This window comes from Vicugna pacos, chromosome X (genome assembly GCF_048564905.1).
Source record: "Vicugna pacos chromosome X, VicPac4, whole genome shotgun sequence".
NCBI classification, from domain to species: domain Eukaryota; kingdom Metazoa; phylum Chordata; class Mammalia; order Artiodactyla; family Camelidae; genus Vicugna; species Vicugna pacos.
The window spans coordinates 95,437,738-95,456,623 of NC_133023.1; the positions used below are offsets into that span (position 1 = coordinate 95,437,738).

Here is an 18,886-nt window from a genome sequence, read left to right on the forward strand (position 1 = left end):
TCTTTCCCCATATACTGGGTTCCCGCTTTACATTAGTAAGATTGAAATTGACATAAGTCTGTTGCTGGTGGATACATTTGTCACTTTCCTTGAAACGGGTGAACCCCAAAAGTTTGACAGAGATAGGAAAATACTGCCATTGTCTGTTAGGAAGTCTATGACATTTCAAGGCAAGAATGAATGTATGGAAGAAGAAACATGTTTCTTCTTTACTAACGAAAGGGAAAGCCTGGAAGTGAATGATATGGGTATGCTTAAAAAAAAAAAAAACCTTTACGTAACTTTTTTTGCTGGGAGAGAAGACCGCGAAGCACATTTTCCAGGAAGTGTGGGCTGCGACGATTGTGCGCTCTTAACTAATCCTGAGTAAGGTGGCCACTTTGACAGTCTTCTCATGCTGCCTCTGGCACCTTCTCGGTCAGAAGACATCACTTCAACTCTAACACAGCATGATCGAAACATACAGCCAACCTTCTCCTCGCTCTGTGACCACTGGACCACCCGTCAGTATGAAAATTTTTATGTATTTACTTACAGTTTTTCTTATCACCCAGATGATTGGGTCAGCACTGTTTGCTGTGTATCTTCACAGAAGACTGGACAAGGTAAGATGGATCGTGGACCTTTATGAAGTACATTTGGGGTTCTTAGTGATGGGTGGGTTTGTTGGTTTTAGTTCTACCCAAATGACAGACAATGGTAAGAACCCAAATAGATAAGTGGTCTTGTGGCAAAATGTTTGTAGTTTAGTTAATGAGGTAGTCTATTCTTGTCTCCTGGTCAAGAGTTTTGACTCTGGAGTCAAACTGCCTGAATTCAAATCTTGACTCTGTCCCCTACTAGCTCTGTGATCCTGGGCAAGTTAGTTTACATTTCTCTGCCTCAGTTTCCACACCTGAGAAATGGAGATGATAATGGTACCAAGCTCACAGTGAATCTATAATAGATTGACCCATAATGAATTTAGCCTTGTGACGAGCTTAAAACAGAGCCGAACACAAAACTAAGCACTATGTAGCGTTAGCTGTGATTATTCGCTAAGATTTTGCTTAAAAAATAAACTTTTTATTTCTGGTGGAGACAATTATTTTTTCTTTTGAATTTTCCACTGGAGAAGCAGAATGTCAATTTGATCTGAAAATTCATAGTGTTTCATGTTAGCATAGACATGGATAAGTCCCCAAATTTGCTGCCATTTAGTAAAAGTGGCATTCTCTAATTCTTCACATGCTGATTGTAGTTGCAGAGTGCTCAGTTTCCCTCTGAGATGTTTTACATTCTTAAATAGTTGGACTTAAAGAACAAGAATGAAATAAATTAGTAGGATTGTTTGGCATTCTTAGGAAAAGATAATCATGAGGATTTATCTTGTTTTGATGCATTTACCCACCTCCACTGATGGGTTATTTGCTGTGTTGATAAAATATCGATCATAGGTGAAAAGGAGAAATTTCATCAATTATTTGGCTGTTCCTAAAAGTCTGGATGTGGGAATTGTGGGTGTACAGCATTTGGAGACTGCATTTTCTCAGGGATATTTGGGTGGCCTCTATTGGGAAACCAACGTTGGATTAAGACCATGAGGTTTTTTATCAGGATCATGTGGGGCAGGGCCAATTGAGGCAATTCACTAGGTTACTCGAATTTGAGGTTTCATTGCTGAGAAAAGAGTGGGACTTTGAGTCTGCTTGTTTGTTTGTGTTTGGCCTGGTGGACTCTGCTAATCAAATGCCTGGACATTAAACCTCGTCTCTACAAGGGAAATACTGGCCTGGATAGACTCAAATTTACCCTGGCATTTGGGTGTTCTCTTAATGACAGTGAAAGCCGCCGGCTAACTGGATTTTGTTTTGAATCTAAAAATGTGATCTCAATACAAGAAAATGGCACAGATGTAGTTGACGATGAAACAAGTGATCTCTTTAAAAATGCAAATGTTTTCTACAAATACTGAAGTTAAAAAGAGTGATGTAATTAGAACTCGAGTAATTGACACATATTGCATATTAACTTCTTTTTCTAAAGCCCTGCATCACAAACACTAAAATGAAGTGGGCAAATTAGCTCAGCCAGAAAACTATTTTATAGACTGCGTTAATAATGGCCACTCATGACTGAAGCTATTGGAAATATAACCATTATAGAAAGTGGCTGCTAAAATACAGAGGAAAAGGTGATGAAATTTCATTAGAATAGCTGTGATTTCTGCCTAGCATTTCAGATAATAAGACATTTTCATTGCTGGCTTTTGTCGTTTTTTTTTTAAACAACTAATACCCAATATCAATAATCTGGTATAATAACTGGTTACTCTCCATTTATATCTGCAAAGTCCTCTTTGTGTTGTTGATGCCACAGCAGTGAATGGAGAGGCAGATGTCATTGGCGGCACTCTCCTTCAGAATTACAATTTCTCATGTCCCTGTTATTTCACAAATAGATAGAAGATGAAAGGAATCTTCATGAAGATTTTGTGTTCATGAAAACGATACAGAGATGCAACAAAGGAGAGGGGTCCTTATCTTTACTGAATTGTGAGGAAATTAGAAGCCAGTTTGAAGACCTGGTCAAGGTAAGGAGCTCAGTTATTGGGGAAAGGGTCATTGAAAAGTTTTGGTGGGGAAACCTGCTAGATCGGGAAACTGAAACCTGACAATGTAACAGTTTAAACATTTGTTTATATATATATATATATATATATATATATATATATATATATATATATATATATATAATAGATACACATACACATACATATGTACACACATATATGCGTGGGTATGTGTATCCTCCCAAAAAGTAAAATCCTATGGTGAAAAGAGAAGGGAAAGTTGGAAGTGTGCTCATTCATAGGAATGTCTTTAAGAAGAACAAAAAGTCTCTCTCTGGGGAAAATGTCCACTCTCATGGGCACATTTACCCGTACTCGGGAGCTCATCCATGCAAATGCCTCTGGGAAAATGATGAAGTCTGCCAAGTTTGGATTTTGCATTTTCTCATCTTTCCGTCCAAACCTTGATGCCTTCCCATTGTGGACCCGTGGTCTGGTTCCCATTTCCCAGGGAAGCAATAACCACTGGCCGCTGGGGTGCTGGCAGCGGTTAAATAAGGCTTAAGGCTTAAGGCTTAAGGCAGGGTAAGGTGTCGCCTTTACTGGGGGCAGTGGGAACTTCATAACACTGACATACTCTAACATATGAAGGAACATGTCTCTTGTGGTGAGATTCCAAGTGTCGTGTAAGGGAGATCGTTTCCTTTTCCTGTGAGGAGAGGGGTGGGGAATGGGTGATGGACCTTTTTAGGACTGCTCGACCCAGATCCCATATAATACCATCTGCTCATGAAGCCCAGTCTGCTTGAAGGCCAATCAAGACCTGAGGCAGAGAGAGTTTGAAGATGGGTACCTAGAGCAAGAGTTTTCAGAACATTTCCTGAGGCTGTGCCTACAATGTTAATTCCATCGCTGGAGACAAGGGGTCTCGGAGCTCTTCCTCCTGGAGTAGAACATCAAGAATTTCTGCCTGCTTCCCTCCCAGGACACTGAGTCAGACACCTTCCGCGCTCAGGGATCTTTAGGGCCAAGAACAGGAGACCGCCCTTCAGGCTGACGGCAGCTCTGGGCCAGGTGGGTGGGTGTCTGGAGAAACCAACAGGAGTTCGTTCTCACACACAGAGCTTACCCTTGAGTCACCGGCAGGAATCAAAGTGTAGCTCGAATCTGGGGCTGGCGCTTAGCTTCTTCACGCTAATCCAGGTTTTAGATGAAGACTCCTCTTTGTTGGAAGTGATTTGAGTTTCTCTGGCTCTTGGAGGGATCTGGTCAGCATTACAGGGTATTGGGGATGTACTGCAAATTTAAATATGAATAAAGCCACTTTTAGACAATGGTTCCCAATCCAAATAGCATGTTCAATGGGCTTGGCTGTGTAACCTTGGGCAAATGACTTCACCTCTCTGGGCCTCACTTTTCTCATCTATAAAATGAGAGGGCTGAGATGATCTGTAAGGGCATGACCAGCTCTGACATTCGGTAATTAGGTGATCAGCCTTCAGCAGCCCCCCCCCACCGCCCCCGCCCCCGGGTAGCAGTGAGAGTGGCTGTTGGTTTTTTTTCCCCTCCCTTTCTCTTTCTTACTGAGAGTTTTACAGTTGTACGGCCAATTCCTAATGGCTTGATTTCAGGATGGATAGATAAATCTTCCCAAGTCAGCTACCCAGGATTAAGAGTAAGGAAAAAAGGTGGTTTGGTCTCTCTGCCCATGAAAAAAGTGACAGCTCCAAAGTTTCACACTGTGATGGGCAGACCCTCTCAGGATGTCAGCCAGATGCCTTTCGTGCAGCAGAGGAAGCCCCTTGGGTCTACTGCAGTGGGGTGGAATCAAAGTCAATGTCGTCTGCACCTATTATGTGCACGACCGTTAGACACAAAGTACTCCAGCCAGCCGATTCTCCTCCCATGACTGAGCCCCATTCTCATAACCATTCCCCCAAATTTCTCATTCTAAAACAAAATTTTGGACTTTTTTTTAACCCAACAGGTCAACTACAAAATAACCCCAAATTCGATTTTTATACTCCGAGCTAACGTTTGCAGGCTCTCTGGGTCACACAGTCTGACTGTGACTGTGAGTAACCTAAGGTTTGAAGCTGGGGGCTCCAAATCATAGGACTTGAAGGGGTCTTGGAAATCATAAGATCCAAGTATCAACCCAGAGCTTGAGTCTTCTCCCCACAGTCCCTACCCAGTGGTCACTCGATCTCTGAACACCTTGAGTGACAAGGAACTAATTATTTCCTGAGAAAGGCAGCAGCAAGCTTTTAGCCTTATGATAGGGTAAACGGAAGCAGCATTGTAAATGGTATGATTTCACCTTAGAACCGACTCCCCCACCCCACTCCCTGCTAGAACGATCATTTCCATGGTGGTCTGCCCACCAGTGCCCGAGATGTCTTTAACAGCGTCACAGCATCTCCTTTTCCTGTTAACGGCCAACCTGTCCAGACCTGCCACATGGAGCTCCCACTAAGAGAGACATAACTCATTCCAGATTTTCTGAAAGTCAACTTGAAACAGTCTTTCCATCAAGGTGGGGAGAGAAGCAAGAGGGAAAAAAAAAAAGGCTGTGGGGAGAGTGGTTGGGGGAAGTTCACGGAAAGGCAAGGCTGTGCGCATAAAAGGCAAAGTCTGCTGACTTCACATTTTCGTCTTGGCCCAGCCCTGACACCAATGCAACCACCGGCCTAAAAGTATCTTAGCTTCAATCACCACACTCCATCTTTTGAAAAGACATGAAATACTCGTCTGTTTGCTTGTTATCTCACAAACATTTTCCTGTCGCCGCGCTGCCGCGCTGACTGCCACGCTTCAGCTCGAGTGGAAAGTTGCGGCGCTGTGGCCCCTGAGAGCGTCCTGAGGCACAGGCTCCCCTCGGGCCCTGTGAATTACACCCTCCTGTGTGGCCCCCGTGTTCAGCCTACAACAGGACCCTCAAGAGTCACAACACTGACTTCTTTGGGGGGGCACGGAAAAGAAGGGCCCCATAGCAGGTGGATGGCAGGAATAAGAAGGCACACAAGACTCTATCAGATGTGAAAATACTGTTGCCTCCCTCCTGCGCGTTCAGGGGGCCGCGTGATGGTGAGGGTTAAGCCCGGCCCACGAGTGTGAGCGCACTGTGTCTACCCTTGGCTTCAGCCTCAGGCGCCATGGGGGACCTCATGCCAGCCAGGTCTTTTATTCAGTATCTTTCAGTCCTTCAAATGGCGGCAGAAGCCTTTATTACCTTCCAACCTGTTTGCTCCTTTAAGTACCTCTAGCCTTCCTTCAGTTGCTAAGTGAAGAGAAACCCCTTAAGAAGTGCAGCATTTGCCTTGGGACCTTGGCGGCACTGGGAGGTGACCTGTGTTTCCTATATGCTGATTATTCTAAATAAATATGGGCCAGAGACAGTGCTTTGGGAGAGATCCCACTGTTCTCCTTACTTGCTGCAGGTAATAATAAATCCTTCCTTCTCCTGCTAAAAATAAAAATAAAATAAAATAAAATAAAGTAAAAGACAGGCCACACAAGGCAACCAGCAACAAGAGAATCTCTTCAGACCACTGAAAGAGACAACACAATAAAAAATGTCTGAGGGTCTTGTCATAGTTTGGGATTTCTTCCTAAATTCAAACCTACCATTCCCATTTCCTACGAGATTTCAGGCCAATTTTATTCTAATAGAGGCACACTATGCTTTCTGTTTAATAATATTCTATATACCAGTTCCCCGGGTAGAATCAGCTCCCCATTCAGCATTATTGGTCAATACCTGTCAAAGCCAGGGAGGTTGGGGTCATAGGAAGGGTCAGGATCGCAGTCTTGGTCTGGGGAGAGCACTGGCAGACAATAAAGCTCCAATTCTTCTTCCAAGTTTACCCCTGGGCTTTCTCGGCTGTCGGCTCATCTGTCAGAGCCGGGGGCCCCCGATTAAGATGGAATTAATGACAGGATCTGAGTCTACAGGATAATCCTCACCAGAAACAGGCAACAGAGTAGTGACAGCTACCAAATGAATGACACCTCGTTCTAAGGTTCCCCACCAGAGTTCCCATCAAAATGACCTTTTGCAATGATTCTTATTTTAGGATATAATGCAAAGCAAAGAAGTGAAGAAGAAAGAAAATAACTTTGAAATGCACAAAGGTAGGTGGCTCTTTACCGTTTCTATGAATACTTAACAACTAAAGGGAAGCTTTAGGCCAGTTATATTGGACAACCCAGTATCAAATCAGGGAACTGCTAGCCCTGGAAATAGAACAGGAACACAACTGCCAAATCAACACCTTCTCTGGTGTCTGTGATTTGGAAAGGAATTGTATGGACATATTTAGGGAGAAGACTGTGCTCCTTTAATGCTGACAATACCAAGTAGGAAGAAATCTCATGATTTTCAACACTTTAATCAAAGCAACCATACAGCCTAGTACCACCGACAGAAGAGAAGATGACAAAGACAGGCATCATTTGGAGGTAGTGTCATTCATCACTCAGTGAGAACCATGTTTCACGGGGAACCAGTGGAGCCTTGGGGATGAAGGAGTGATTCAGTGTGACCACTCTGTTCTTTGCCCTGTTCTTCATATCAGAGGATCTCAAACAGCTCACGGTCAGAAGGGACCTTGACGGTTCTCCATCCCTGCACCATCCCCAGAGAACGAATCTTCTTCACAACAGCACTGACCACCTCGCCTCTGATCAAACATGCCCAGACACTTTCTATCTCATAATTCAGCCTGGTCCAGCTTTGAGTGGCTCTAATAATTGTAATAAGATTACCATACTACTCGAGAGGTCTTTTTTCCTCTGGAGTTAAAATTTGTTCCTGTAATCTCCACTCACTGAACCCAGTCCTGCTCTTTGGGGCCATACAGAACAAAGTATTATTCCTCTTCTACACAGCAGCTGTCCAGATGTTGAAAACAGCAATCATGGCCCCCAAGCCTTTTCTTCTCCAGGGTAAACCTCCTCCGTGTCTTCCACTGTTCCTCTATGACCCTTTCTTGTCCTAGTAACCTCCCTTTCTGGACATACTAACTTTTCCTGTTCCTCTGAGAAGAAGTGTTCATAGATGATGCTATTAGAGAGACTACTATATCACAAAGTCAGTGAAAAAGACCATACGGCTTATGTAAATTTAATACAAAGAAATACATGCATACAACCATACAGAGCTACTGATACTGTTTTCTGAAGCACAGAGTACTCAGAACTTGCTGTAACTATTGGTCTGGATGCAAAGGGTCACCTGATTTCCATGAAGCTTTTGCTTTCAGAATGACGATAAAATATGTTGAGTGGTGCCATGGTGTCTGTTAATTGCAACGAAATTTGAGGTAACGGTTCATGTGGGTGCTACCTAGCTGACTTTGGGGAAGTGATAAACTTAAGAAAACTGGTCATTTAGGTCATACAACTTGACTCGATATTTCTAAGGCAACTACAGAGGGTCCAGCACCAGGCTCATGACTGGAAAAAAAAAAGAAACTTCCACATATTGTCTGCACATCTAATTCAGGAGCAAGCCTTTCACATAAGCATTAGAGAGGGATACAGCAGTGTGGCCAGTGCTTGACCAAATCAGACACCATCAGCATCTTCATAGCTAAGTGTACAGACATGACCTTGGGGCCCACTAAGACAACCAATAGATGGGAATTGTTCTTAAAAGCCAGATTCAAAATATGTTGAATGAAGATCAGCCTGTGTCAATCTATATACAGTGGAATCAAGTACTGAACAACTATTAGAAGAATGGGCCCAGTGGAAAGAGCCAGTTCAATTGTTCAGATTTTAGAAGCCGACTTTTCCCTCTGTGAGGGGGATTTTGGGCCATCTTCTCTTTCCTTTCACATAACCTATCTAAGCACTGTCTCTAGTACACAGTTGTAGAACTAGACCGAATCATTCCATGACCCGTTTTGTGTTTCTTTGGCCTGACGGTTGGCCTTTGGTTTCATTACAGGTGATCAGGAGCCTCAAATCGCGGCCCACGTCATCAGTGAGGCCAACAGTAAAACAGCATCTGGTAAGTCCAAAGCATCCGAGCATCAGCCACCTGAGGGGGAGGGCTAGGAGGCTAGAGCAATGCGCCTAATGATCAGGCTCCTCTCTTCCTCTGGGGCCCAAGTTACTAAGCTACCCGGACACCTCTTATGCGCTCGCCTTTGTCTTCAAGGTGGGCTCTAATGCACAGATGGGACTTGAAGGGACAAAGGAGGTGGGAAATAGTCCCGATGTTCTCATTATGTACTTCCTCAATGGCTGATTCTAAATGATGAATTCCTGGGGGGAGGGGCCGTTATTCTGATAACATAGAAGAGACGGCAGGTTGTGACCTCCGGACTGGGAGCGTCCCTCATCCTAACCCCTCTTCACTGTGTGTAAATGGGCCTCAGGGGGTATTTCCTGCCATCTGTCAATCCCTGTATGACGCACACCGGCCTCACTGGGGCCAACCTCAGGGAAATGAAAGGTAAACTCATTCTGCAAAGACCACTAGGTGCCGGGATGTTAGATTTTCCAATGAAGTAACATTAGGCGACATACTGTAATCTTTTCAACTCTGAATGGTTTTATTTCCATATACGTCCTGCCATCGTTCGAGCCCTTAGATCTTTTTTTTTTTTCCCAAATCTGTACCTCACGGTAGCTGGTACTGGAGAATGTGTCGCATCTGATAAATGGATGGAAACATGCACATTAGCATAAAATCCCCCATCTGCATAGACGCAGTCCGAGGGCATCCGAGCAGTCTTTGACAACTTCAGCATGAAGAATTCTAAGTAGTGTTTGTGTGTGCGTACACACGTGTGTGTGTACGCATGTGTGTGACAGAGAGACAAAGACTCAGAGAGAGACACAGGGAGAGACAGAGAGAGAGGAAAGGAGTTATGGCCTCATCTCTGAGGTGGCTTGGGCTTCTCAGTGGGTGCAACACACACTTGGGTCTCCTGGATGGTAATACAGGAGACAGAGCCCTGGAAAGGAAGTTTCTGAAGCTGAGGTTTAAGAACCATGACTACTTCTTGCTGGGTGACCTCGGGCAAGTCCCTTTACCTCCGTAGCAGTTTCCTGTCTCACTGACTTCATAGGGTGACTCTGAGCATCAAATCAGCTAATGAGGAAGAAAGTTATGCTGTCAAGCGCTATACAAGTGTAACGTATCATTACTTAGCCTACTTTCCTGTAGTTTAGTTTAGCTGTCAGAAGAGTTACATAAAGCCCTTTTTTAATACCAGTTACTCCCACAGTATTTAATAGTTCTGCCAAGTACCCCTTTCCCAGAAAATACACTTATGGGAGAATATCACAACTATCTCAGCATGTCTAGGGTGGCCATCTACATGACACCATCTCATCCGGATTGGATGACAGCAACAGAGACATCTCCTAGAAGAATAGCTAGCCTTGGATAGATTTCACGGTGCTCACATTCGGCCGAAAGGCCCATGATGGCTAGTGGTTCTAGAGTATCACAGCAGGTCTGCAGGGGACCAGGTGGGAAGGTAGTCCCACTTTTCCCCCAACCCCAGTCCCAAACCTGTAAGTCCTACCTAGTCATGCTGCTACGAACTTGACCTACAGTCCACAGCAAGGAAGAAAATTAGATCCAAAAGGAAACTTTGTGGACTCAAAGAGAGGGGACCTGCCCTTGTTTTCTCAGTCAGGTGGTCCAAAAGTGAAAACCTTATAATGAAGCATCATTTCTAGAGTGGTCTGGACCTGTCGGGCGACTCAGGATGGCTTTCCTAATTACTAAAGGATGAGTTTCGACAGGTTGGGTCTTGTACCCTGATAGACCTAAGACCACCAAATAGGAGTTACCAAAAAAAAGCTCAAGGAAGCAAATGCATCAATACTTTCACTTCTCCCCAACCCCCACCCCCAGCAGTCTAGCTGTCTGTGGGAGCTGAGATTTGAAATCGGGTGCACACACTACTTTGAACCCACTCAACATCTCAGCCGAGAAAATGGCACATTGCTGGTGGGTACTCCGTCTTAGCCACAAGAACACAGGCACTTTCAAGTTGGTGGCGCCCACTACAATGGAAGATCAAAACACACAGTGAAATGACAGGTTTATTTTCATACTTCCTTGCCTAATTTTAGTCCCTACTGTGGGAGGCAGGTCGGGTTTGCAAGAGCATGATCAGGTAGGAAGAAGTGGGGTCTTGCCTTTTCTCTGTGCTGAGGCTGAGCTAGGAAGATCGGCTTTGACTTCGTAAAATTCAAGAAAAGCACAATACGGCTGTTAATATTAGCAAGGACTTTGAATAGTTTGGCACACGTAATTTATGAGGTGGGGTGATGAAGTCATGCACGCTTTCTCAAGTTCAAGGACAAACTGGCTTTCCAAGCCCTAAAGGGAGAAGGAAACTCACTGTGCATTGTTCCTTTAGTTCACCTTCACAAGTCTCGGCCAGAGGCTGTACTATTAGCCCCGTGTTACAGGTGAGGAACTGAAGCTCAGGGAGATTCAGTGACGTGCCCCGGCTTGAATAAAGCCTGCGGGACTGGAACCCAGCTCCCCCTGCCTGTGCAGCCTATGCTGACAGGTCGGCCAGAGCCCCTACGTAGACTCTGAGGGTTGGAGGGCTCCTTAAAGAATCCCTGACGCCCCAAACTTCCATTCATAAGTGAAGCCACTATTCCAATATTAAGCTGTACTTTCTGTTAGAATGTCAATTGTGCGTGCTGCGCCTCACCACGGGTCTTCCCCCCTCTCCGTTACAGTTCTACAGTGGGCCCCCAAAGGATACTACACCCTCAGCAGCAACTTGGTCACCCTGGAAAACGGGAAACAACTGGCCGTTAAAAGACAAGGACTCTACTACATCTACGCCCAAGTCACCTTCTGCTCCAATCGAGAAGCTTTGAATCAAGCGCCTTTCATAGCCAGCCTCTGCCTGAGGTCCACAAGCGGATCGGAGAGAATCTTACTGAGAGCCGCAAACACCCACAGTTCCTCCAAACCTTGCGGGCAGCAATCCATGCACTTGGGAGGAGTCTTCGAATTGCAAGCCGGTGCTTCGGTGTTTGTCAACGTGACTGATCCGAGCCAAGTGAGCCACGGGACTGGCTTCACGTCTTTCGGCTTACTCAAACTCTGACCGGTGTAAGCTGGCAGGCTGCGGCTGGGCTGATGCTGGCAGCCTTCACCATACAGCAAAGCAGTTAGGACCGCCCCCTGTTGAACTGCCTATTTATAATCCCAGGACCCTCCTCATGGAAAACTATTTATTATACATCCCGAGGCATGTAGGGCTGCAGTGAGTGACTTATGGGACAGGTGAGACCCAGACAGGCCCTGTTCCTTGAGAGCTTATAGTCCGAAGCGGCAGCCCCACTGACGCAGACACCCGGAGAGTCCTATGAAATGACGAGGCCATTGCGCACGGATTGAATTCTGAGTAAACAGCAGAAAATTAGCCAAGTTTAGTTGTGTTTCTTTGCATGCAGGGTCTTTCAGTGGAGAATGTATTTAATTCCTCGGTCAAGATGCCGAAGGGAAAGAGGGAGCCTCAGGTCACATTCAGTTCTGGTTGGTCCCGGGTCCCTGTGACCCCGAAGGAGGGGGCAGACTTTAGAAAGTGTAATACGGTGGAGAAACAACCTGGTCCCCACCAGCCACCCGGACCTTCATTCTCTTTCTCTCATTCTCTCTTCCTCTCTCATAACACACACACACACACACACACACACACACACACACTCACTCACTCACTCACTCACACACAGAGTCAGGCTGTTGCTAATCAAGTAATCAAGCGTCTTATTTCAACCTGGTTTGTCTCCACCGCTGTCGATGGGAGCGGGCAGGGCAGAGAGGGCCGCTCGGAGCCTGCCCCCTCCTCCTCCAGAAATGACTGTATTTAAAGGAAATCTATTGTATCTACCTGCAGTCCCCGTTGTTTCCAAAGTGAACCTGTGATTATCTTGTTATTTATTTTGTGAGTAATAAAGACCTCTTAACATTATTGTTGTTATTGGGCATCTGAAGCCCCAGGCCGGGCTGGGGGGAGGGGGAGGGGGGGATCATTTGGAGGGAATGTTCCCAACCTTTGTGATGTTTTCATGAACCTGCTGCTGAAACTCGTGGTGCCACAAACTATCAGCACCAAGCACACTCGCAGAAAGGCTGGGAGCGCCTGCAGTGGATGGATGTCATGGAAGCCAATTTACTGAAAGGCTTGCTCTGGAAAGGTTGCGGGGGATTGAAAAGAGCCTGGGTTTTTTCTTGATTCCTCACAGCTCGGCAAAGCCAGAGGGCCGGCCTTAAATGAGAATCGGTTGCTTATCTTTTTAATAGCTGTCTAAGTGGCTCCACCTTAGGCAAGGGGACACGGCGTAGGGACAAAGTGAGGGGAAGTGTTGGTCCCTCGGTCTTGTCACCTCCAGTTGAGGGGTTTTTCATGTAAGCAGCTGCATCATCCTTCCTGGAAGCAAACACATGTCCAAACAGGAAAACTTTCCTGCAGCAATAAGAAAGGGAAGTGAGGAGAGGTGAGGCAGCTCCTGGCCACGGCCCCTGCCGTCAGGCCTCCGGACGGCACAGTCCTCTTCTTGGCTGAGCGACTTGGAAGATGCTCAGAGTGGGAATTTCTAAGCCAGGCTGAAGTCATGCTAGTCAAACTTGCTTGGTTGTGCACTTTCTCCGACGAGAGCACTTTGGGATGAGCAGGAGTGACGTTCGTTGATCAGGAACTCAGGGAGATGGTCACAGTGCTATCCTGTGTCTGGAGCAAAGATCCTTCTACGGTGTTGCCCTCAGCATGGGAGACTTGGGGCAGGCGGGCAGCGGCTGTGGCAGCGTGAAGACGCTGGGCAGGATGCTGTCACAGGTAAGCAGGGCCCTGTCCAGCTGAGGGGACGGCTTGGCCCAGTCCAGAGAGAAGACAGGACGCAGGCCATGACTCTCCCTCCCTCGCGGCAGCTGAGGGCCCAGCTTGCCTGGGTGAGATGACGGGAGCGGGGCTGATGAGAGGCCTTCCCCGTCTAGGAGGGTTCGTGAGAAGGGAATCCACGTCTAGGCTGCACACATCGTTGAGTCTTTACAGGCTCAAGTCCTCTGAGTGAAACCTTGTTCTGTACTTCACCCAGCCGCCACCTTCTTCTCTGGGAACCCCTGTCTTCCAGAGGACCCCCGCCTCTGGTAACCAAGTGGCTGACGCTATCTGTTATCAGAAGGGATCTTATAGATACAAAAACTCAACGATTTCTAGGCCATCTCCTCTGCTCCCAGGTTTGCTACTGCCCTGTAAATGCCACGCCCCACAGCCCCAGCCCAGAACTTTCTCCTAAGCTTCAGCCTCACAGACCGCTTCCTCCGGAGAGCAGCCCCGCCCTTCCCGAGAACTCCAGCCCGTCCTCCGCCTCCTCTTCGTGCCCTACGTGCTCACAGGGGGCTGTCTCTCCCAGCTCCTGGGGTTAGCAACCCCCTTGCTGCTGCTAATGTCTTGCCTTCAGTCCTGACCTGCCCCCTAGAGATGGTCCCTGACTGCCCGCATTTCCAAATGGTGGGTCCAGAACGTCAGATCCAAGGCATCCAAAAGCGACACGATCTTCCCTCAAAATCCTGGGATCTCCTTTCAGTGTTTCCCATTCCAGCGAGTGGCCGCCCCCACTGCCCTGCTTCCCAAGCCAGAAACCAGGCTTGTATCTCACCGTCCTCACTCCCATGTCCAACTCCACCAGCCAGACACATCAACCCTACTTCTTAAATACTTCCGAAATTCATCTACTTCTTTCTATGTCTGCTGCCATGATCCTAGTCCACACTCCCGCCATCTCTCTTCTAGAATACCACGGCAGCCTCCTAGACCCCCTGTCTCCACGCCTTCTCCCTCCCCATGCTCCGTGCACAGCCGGAGCAAAACATTCAGTTCAGCTGTCACCACTCCCCCACTTCTTCATGACCTTAGAATAAGGACCAAAATAATTAACTTCTTTCCTCTCCTGCCAGTATCTCTTTCAGGGTCTTAAGTTCCAACTTTCAGTTCCTCTAAGCAAGGTTACAAATGCTTTCCCGCCTTAGGACAAAGTCAGGCTGTTTTCTCTGCTTGGAACACCCCTTCCTTCTCCACTGGCCCCACACCTCAGCTGCACAGCACTGACGTGGTCGAGGTGTTTCCTGCTATGCTGGGACCCACCTGAGGACCGAGACATTGTCCTGTTCACCATGGTAACTTCAGTGTCTACCCCATGGTCTGGCACAGAATTGGCCCTTTATTCATTGCATGAAGGAATCAATGAATGAATACATATAGCTGCTTCTAACTCAGCAGTCCATGAGGTAGTTCTGTGTTGGCGAAAGCAAGAATTCGCAATACTTTCATTATGTCAAAAATATCCATATGATAAAATATACTCAGGGAGTAGAGAATGACTAAAAATTATACTGTAGATAAAAATAGATAATATTTTTATTATACTTTGCAAAATAGTACATGAGAGTTGGCAAAATAGTACAAGATGTTGGTTCCAAACTTCAATCTTTTCAAAGTTGTTCCAAAAAATGACAAGGCCTTGGGTACACTTCTGATTTACCTATAATAATCTGATCATAAATTATCGAATTTAATTTCATTTTATGAACATGTCACTCTGTATTCCATCTAAGGGGTAGCGGGGAGGAATGGTTGAAATGACTTTTATTTCCAGATGAATAGAAAATAAACAAAGTATAAAACATGACTGTCTCTATTCTGTGATAGGAAGTAAATGGCTACAAAAGACGGTCTTGCCTGGCAAGCTGTCAGTACAGGGCGCCCCAGTTAAAGGGAAACAACATATAGACGCCTGGGCTCCAGAAGGGAACACATTTTGTGTTGAATTGGACTATTTCCACAAGGCCTAAGACCATGTGTTAGAAGCTACAGCACCCTTTGGAGCAGCCTAAAGTACTCTGACACAGAAACATGGAACATGATTGTTATTATGTTCTTTTCCTCTGTGAAACACATCTCCATTAAAAAAACAAAACAAAACCAAACCATAAATTCTCATTGTAGGGCAGTGGTTAAGTCTGGAGTCAAACAGATAGTCTTAATCTTGGCTCCACAGTTTTACCAACTTTATAACCATAAACAAAGTCACATCATCTCCTCCAGGCCTCAGCATTCTCGTCTGTAAAGTGGGGGTGATGAGAATACTTGCTTTGCAAGGTTTCTTAGGATGTGATGAGACCATTCACAGAAAGTTCCCTGCAGAGTCTGCTCTCTGGAACAGACAATCAGATAAAGAGCACTAAGGTGGACCCCCACATGGCCCCCAGCACACCAGTCTGCACCCAGTGGTGTAGGTAGACCAGACGACATTTTAAAATGATTGAAACCTCTGAGACCAAGGAGAATGCCTGGCAGCCCAGGTACACATGAAAAGCATCGCCCATGTAGTAGACCAAAGACCACACCCAATGAGAAACAAAATGAAAGCAAAAAAAAAAAAAGAGCAAGGTTAGAACATATACTGAACACTAGAGTAGATCTGTGTGTAGCAAAGACTCTTTCTTAGTTTCATTGTCAAAACCAATTAATTGTTGGAGGATGAGGGTTCCCAAATTTTTCAGCAGGCTTGGGCAGTTCCATCTTTAGGATATTTAGGAAGGTGTCTTTAAAAAAAATCTATGATCATTGATTTCCAATCTAAAGGATATCAGCACACAAACTTTCTGCTTTCCCACTACACTCCTCTGAGTAACCCCTGCAGGCAATTCAGCAACTCTCAAGAAAACTCCCGGAGTTCCACTGAATTACCCATCACATTTTCCTAAGGTAATCCCACTTAAAGTCCAATAACATTTGGTCACAAACTCTACTCTTATCTTCTGTACCTCTCTGACTGTAAGCCACCTGAAATCCAACATGTAACTTTCAATACATCTTAGATCTGTTTCACATGTTTTGTTACTACTAAGAGTTAAAGATTTGTTTTCTAGCCATCCACCCACCCTTCCCACACTGAGATGACACGTTCTGTGCTAAGCACGTGATAAATAGAATCCAGTCCCTGCCCTCAAGGAACTCATAGAATTTTGCAGAGCAGGTGTACAAATGTTCAAAGCCCAGTGTCAGTGCTGCAGCGGGTGTAAGGACCGGTGTCACAGGAAATACAAAGGAAAGACACGTAACTCAGACAAGCGGGGGAAGGCCGGTGTCGGGAAAGGCTTTGCAGGACCCGTGGCACAGACTGAGTCCTGAAGGATGTCGGAGGGAGGAGGGGCCCTAGGGAGGAAAGGATTCCCAGAGGGAGAGAGTAGAACATGGAACGTGGGGAAGCGCAGAGCTGTGAAGACTGAGAAAAGGTTCCGGTCAGCAGGCAGGAGGCATTCATTCACAGAGGGACTGGGGTGAGAAAAAATCTTGGTGTCCAGGCCAAACAGCTCATGCTGAAGTCCAATCTAGCAACAGCCTTTGTGCTCATCTGGCAGAGATAACTTGCCCTCTGGCCTGCTTGCCCGGAGGGGTTTGCTCTATGGCAGCTGAGGAGGAAGCTGGGTCACTAACTGGACCCTGCAGGCTTGGGGGTTGCAGAAGCTTGGAACCCCCGCGGGCTTCTGCTGTCGGCACCAAGGCAAGTCTTCACAATTCTCTCAAACAGCAGAAGCCTCAAATTATTTGGAATGTTGGCTCATTCAACAAATATTTATTGAGGAGGTGCTATGGGCTTGACCCTGCATCAGGCTGGGAATTTACACGGATAAATTTACTGGAAAAAAGATACAAGCAAATCAAGTGCACTGTGATGACTGAGCAAAAAGGGATGCTGGAGTCTGGATTCCCTGAGGAGGCAATGTTTGAGCTTTTAAGAAAAATTTATTTAAAAATTATTTCAAACTTACAGGAAAGTTGCAAATATAGAAATAGTACAAGTTAAAACTGGTTTCTGAATCATTTGAGAGGAAGTTGCGTTCATCATGGCCTTCACCCCTAAATACTTCCCTGTGTATTTCCTCAGAATAAAAATAGTCTTATTTATAACCACAGCACTGTTACCTTCAGTAAACTTAACATTGATACTAAGCCTCCATTTATATTCCAATTCAGGTAAGTGAGCCAATAATATCCTCTCCAGCACAGGATCCAGTCTAGGGTCGAGCACTGCATTTAGTTGTCATGTCTCTTCAGTTGCCTTTAATCGGCAATATTTCCACAGCCTTTGTCTTTAATGACATTGACATTTTAGACTAATATAGTAACAATCTGTCCCCTTTAAAAAAAAGAATGTTCCTTATTTTGAGCTTGTCTGGTGTTTCCTTCTGTTTAAATTCAAGGTATGCTTTCCTGGATGGAAAACACCATTAAATGATGTTGTGTCCTTCTTAGGGTTTCATGTCTGGAGGCACACGATGGCCATTTGCCTCTCATTATTGTGAACTTTGATCACTCAGGTAGGGTGCTGTCCAATCGCCATGGTTACTATTTTCCAACTCACAACTAGTACTCCTTGGGGAACCGCTTTAAGACCACGCAGACAACCTGCCCATCATCAACGTTTCCCCCTGTATTTATTTTTGCCTGAACCGGTCTTTACTATGATGATTGCAAAATGGTGTTCTTTCCAACCTCAGCATTCCTTCCACGTTTACCAGTCACCACTCAGCACAGTCCTGTAAACGAGAGCCTTCCTTTTCTCCCCATTTATGCATTTACTATCATAGACTCATAGATTTCTACTTTTTCCAATGTTTTCCAACTCATTACTGTCTCTATCTTGGTGCTCAAATTTGCCCTTCTTTGGTCAGTAAGAGCCTCTTCAAGTTGGCACCTATGTCTCCATAATGTGCCCCTATCATATTTTTGGACATTACTTCTTGGCACAACGAGATATTCCGGGTGAATCTTATACCTTTCCTGCCTCAGTCAGAGAATCAGCCATTTCTCCAAGGATCCCTGGGTCCTTTCAGTGAAGAGTATTGTGTTTAGAAACCAAGTTCTGGGCACTAGCTGTGTGCCTTGCTATTATGATGTCACTTCTCCTAAGAAATGCATGTGTTTATATACACATATGTACGCACATACATATTAAAGCTGTCAGCTTTAGCAAATAAAAATTCAGGATACCCAGGTATATTTGAACTTCAGGTAAACATTGAAAACCTTAGTATAAATATATCCCATGCAATATTTGGGACATGATCTATGCCAACATATTTGATGTACAGCTGAAATTCAAATTCAACTGGGTATCTGGTATTTTATCTGGCAATTCCAATAGATTCAAACATACATACTACTTATGTATAAATGTACACATACCCATGCATATACACATATATCTGTGCATTTTAGAAATCATTAGTTCAGATAGATACTTGAGCCGACTCTAAATGGAAAAGAAAGAATT

General features: G+C 45.4%; 1 protein-coding gene across 1 annotated transcript; it reads left to right on the forward strand.

Moving 5' to 3' along the window:
* The first annotated feature begins 354 nt into the window (after positions 1-354).
* CD40LG (CD40 ligand) lies at positions 355-12,445 on the forward strand. Its single transcript, XM_006212149.4, has 5 exons — positions 355-605; positions 2,441-2,572; positions 6,628-6,685; positions 8,505-8,567; positions 11,276-12,445. Exons 1-5 carry the CDS (start codon positions 450-452, stop codon positions 11,650-11,652), a joined length of 786 nt encoding a protein of 261 aa, XP_006212211.1. The 5' UTR covers positions 355-449; the 3' UTR covers positions 11,653-12,445.
* The last annotated feature ends 6,441 nt before the right edge of the window (positions 12,446-18,886 follow it).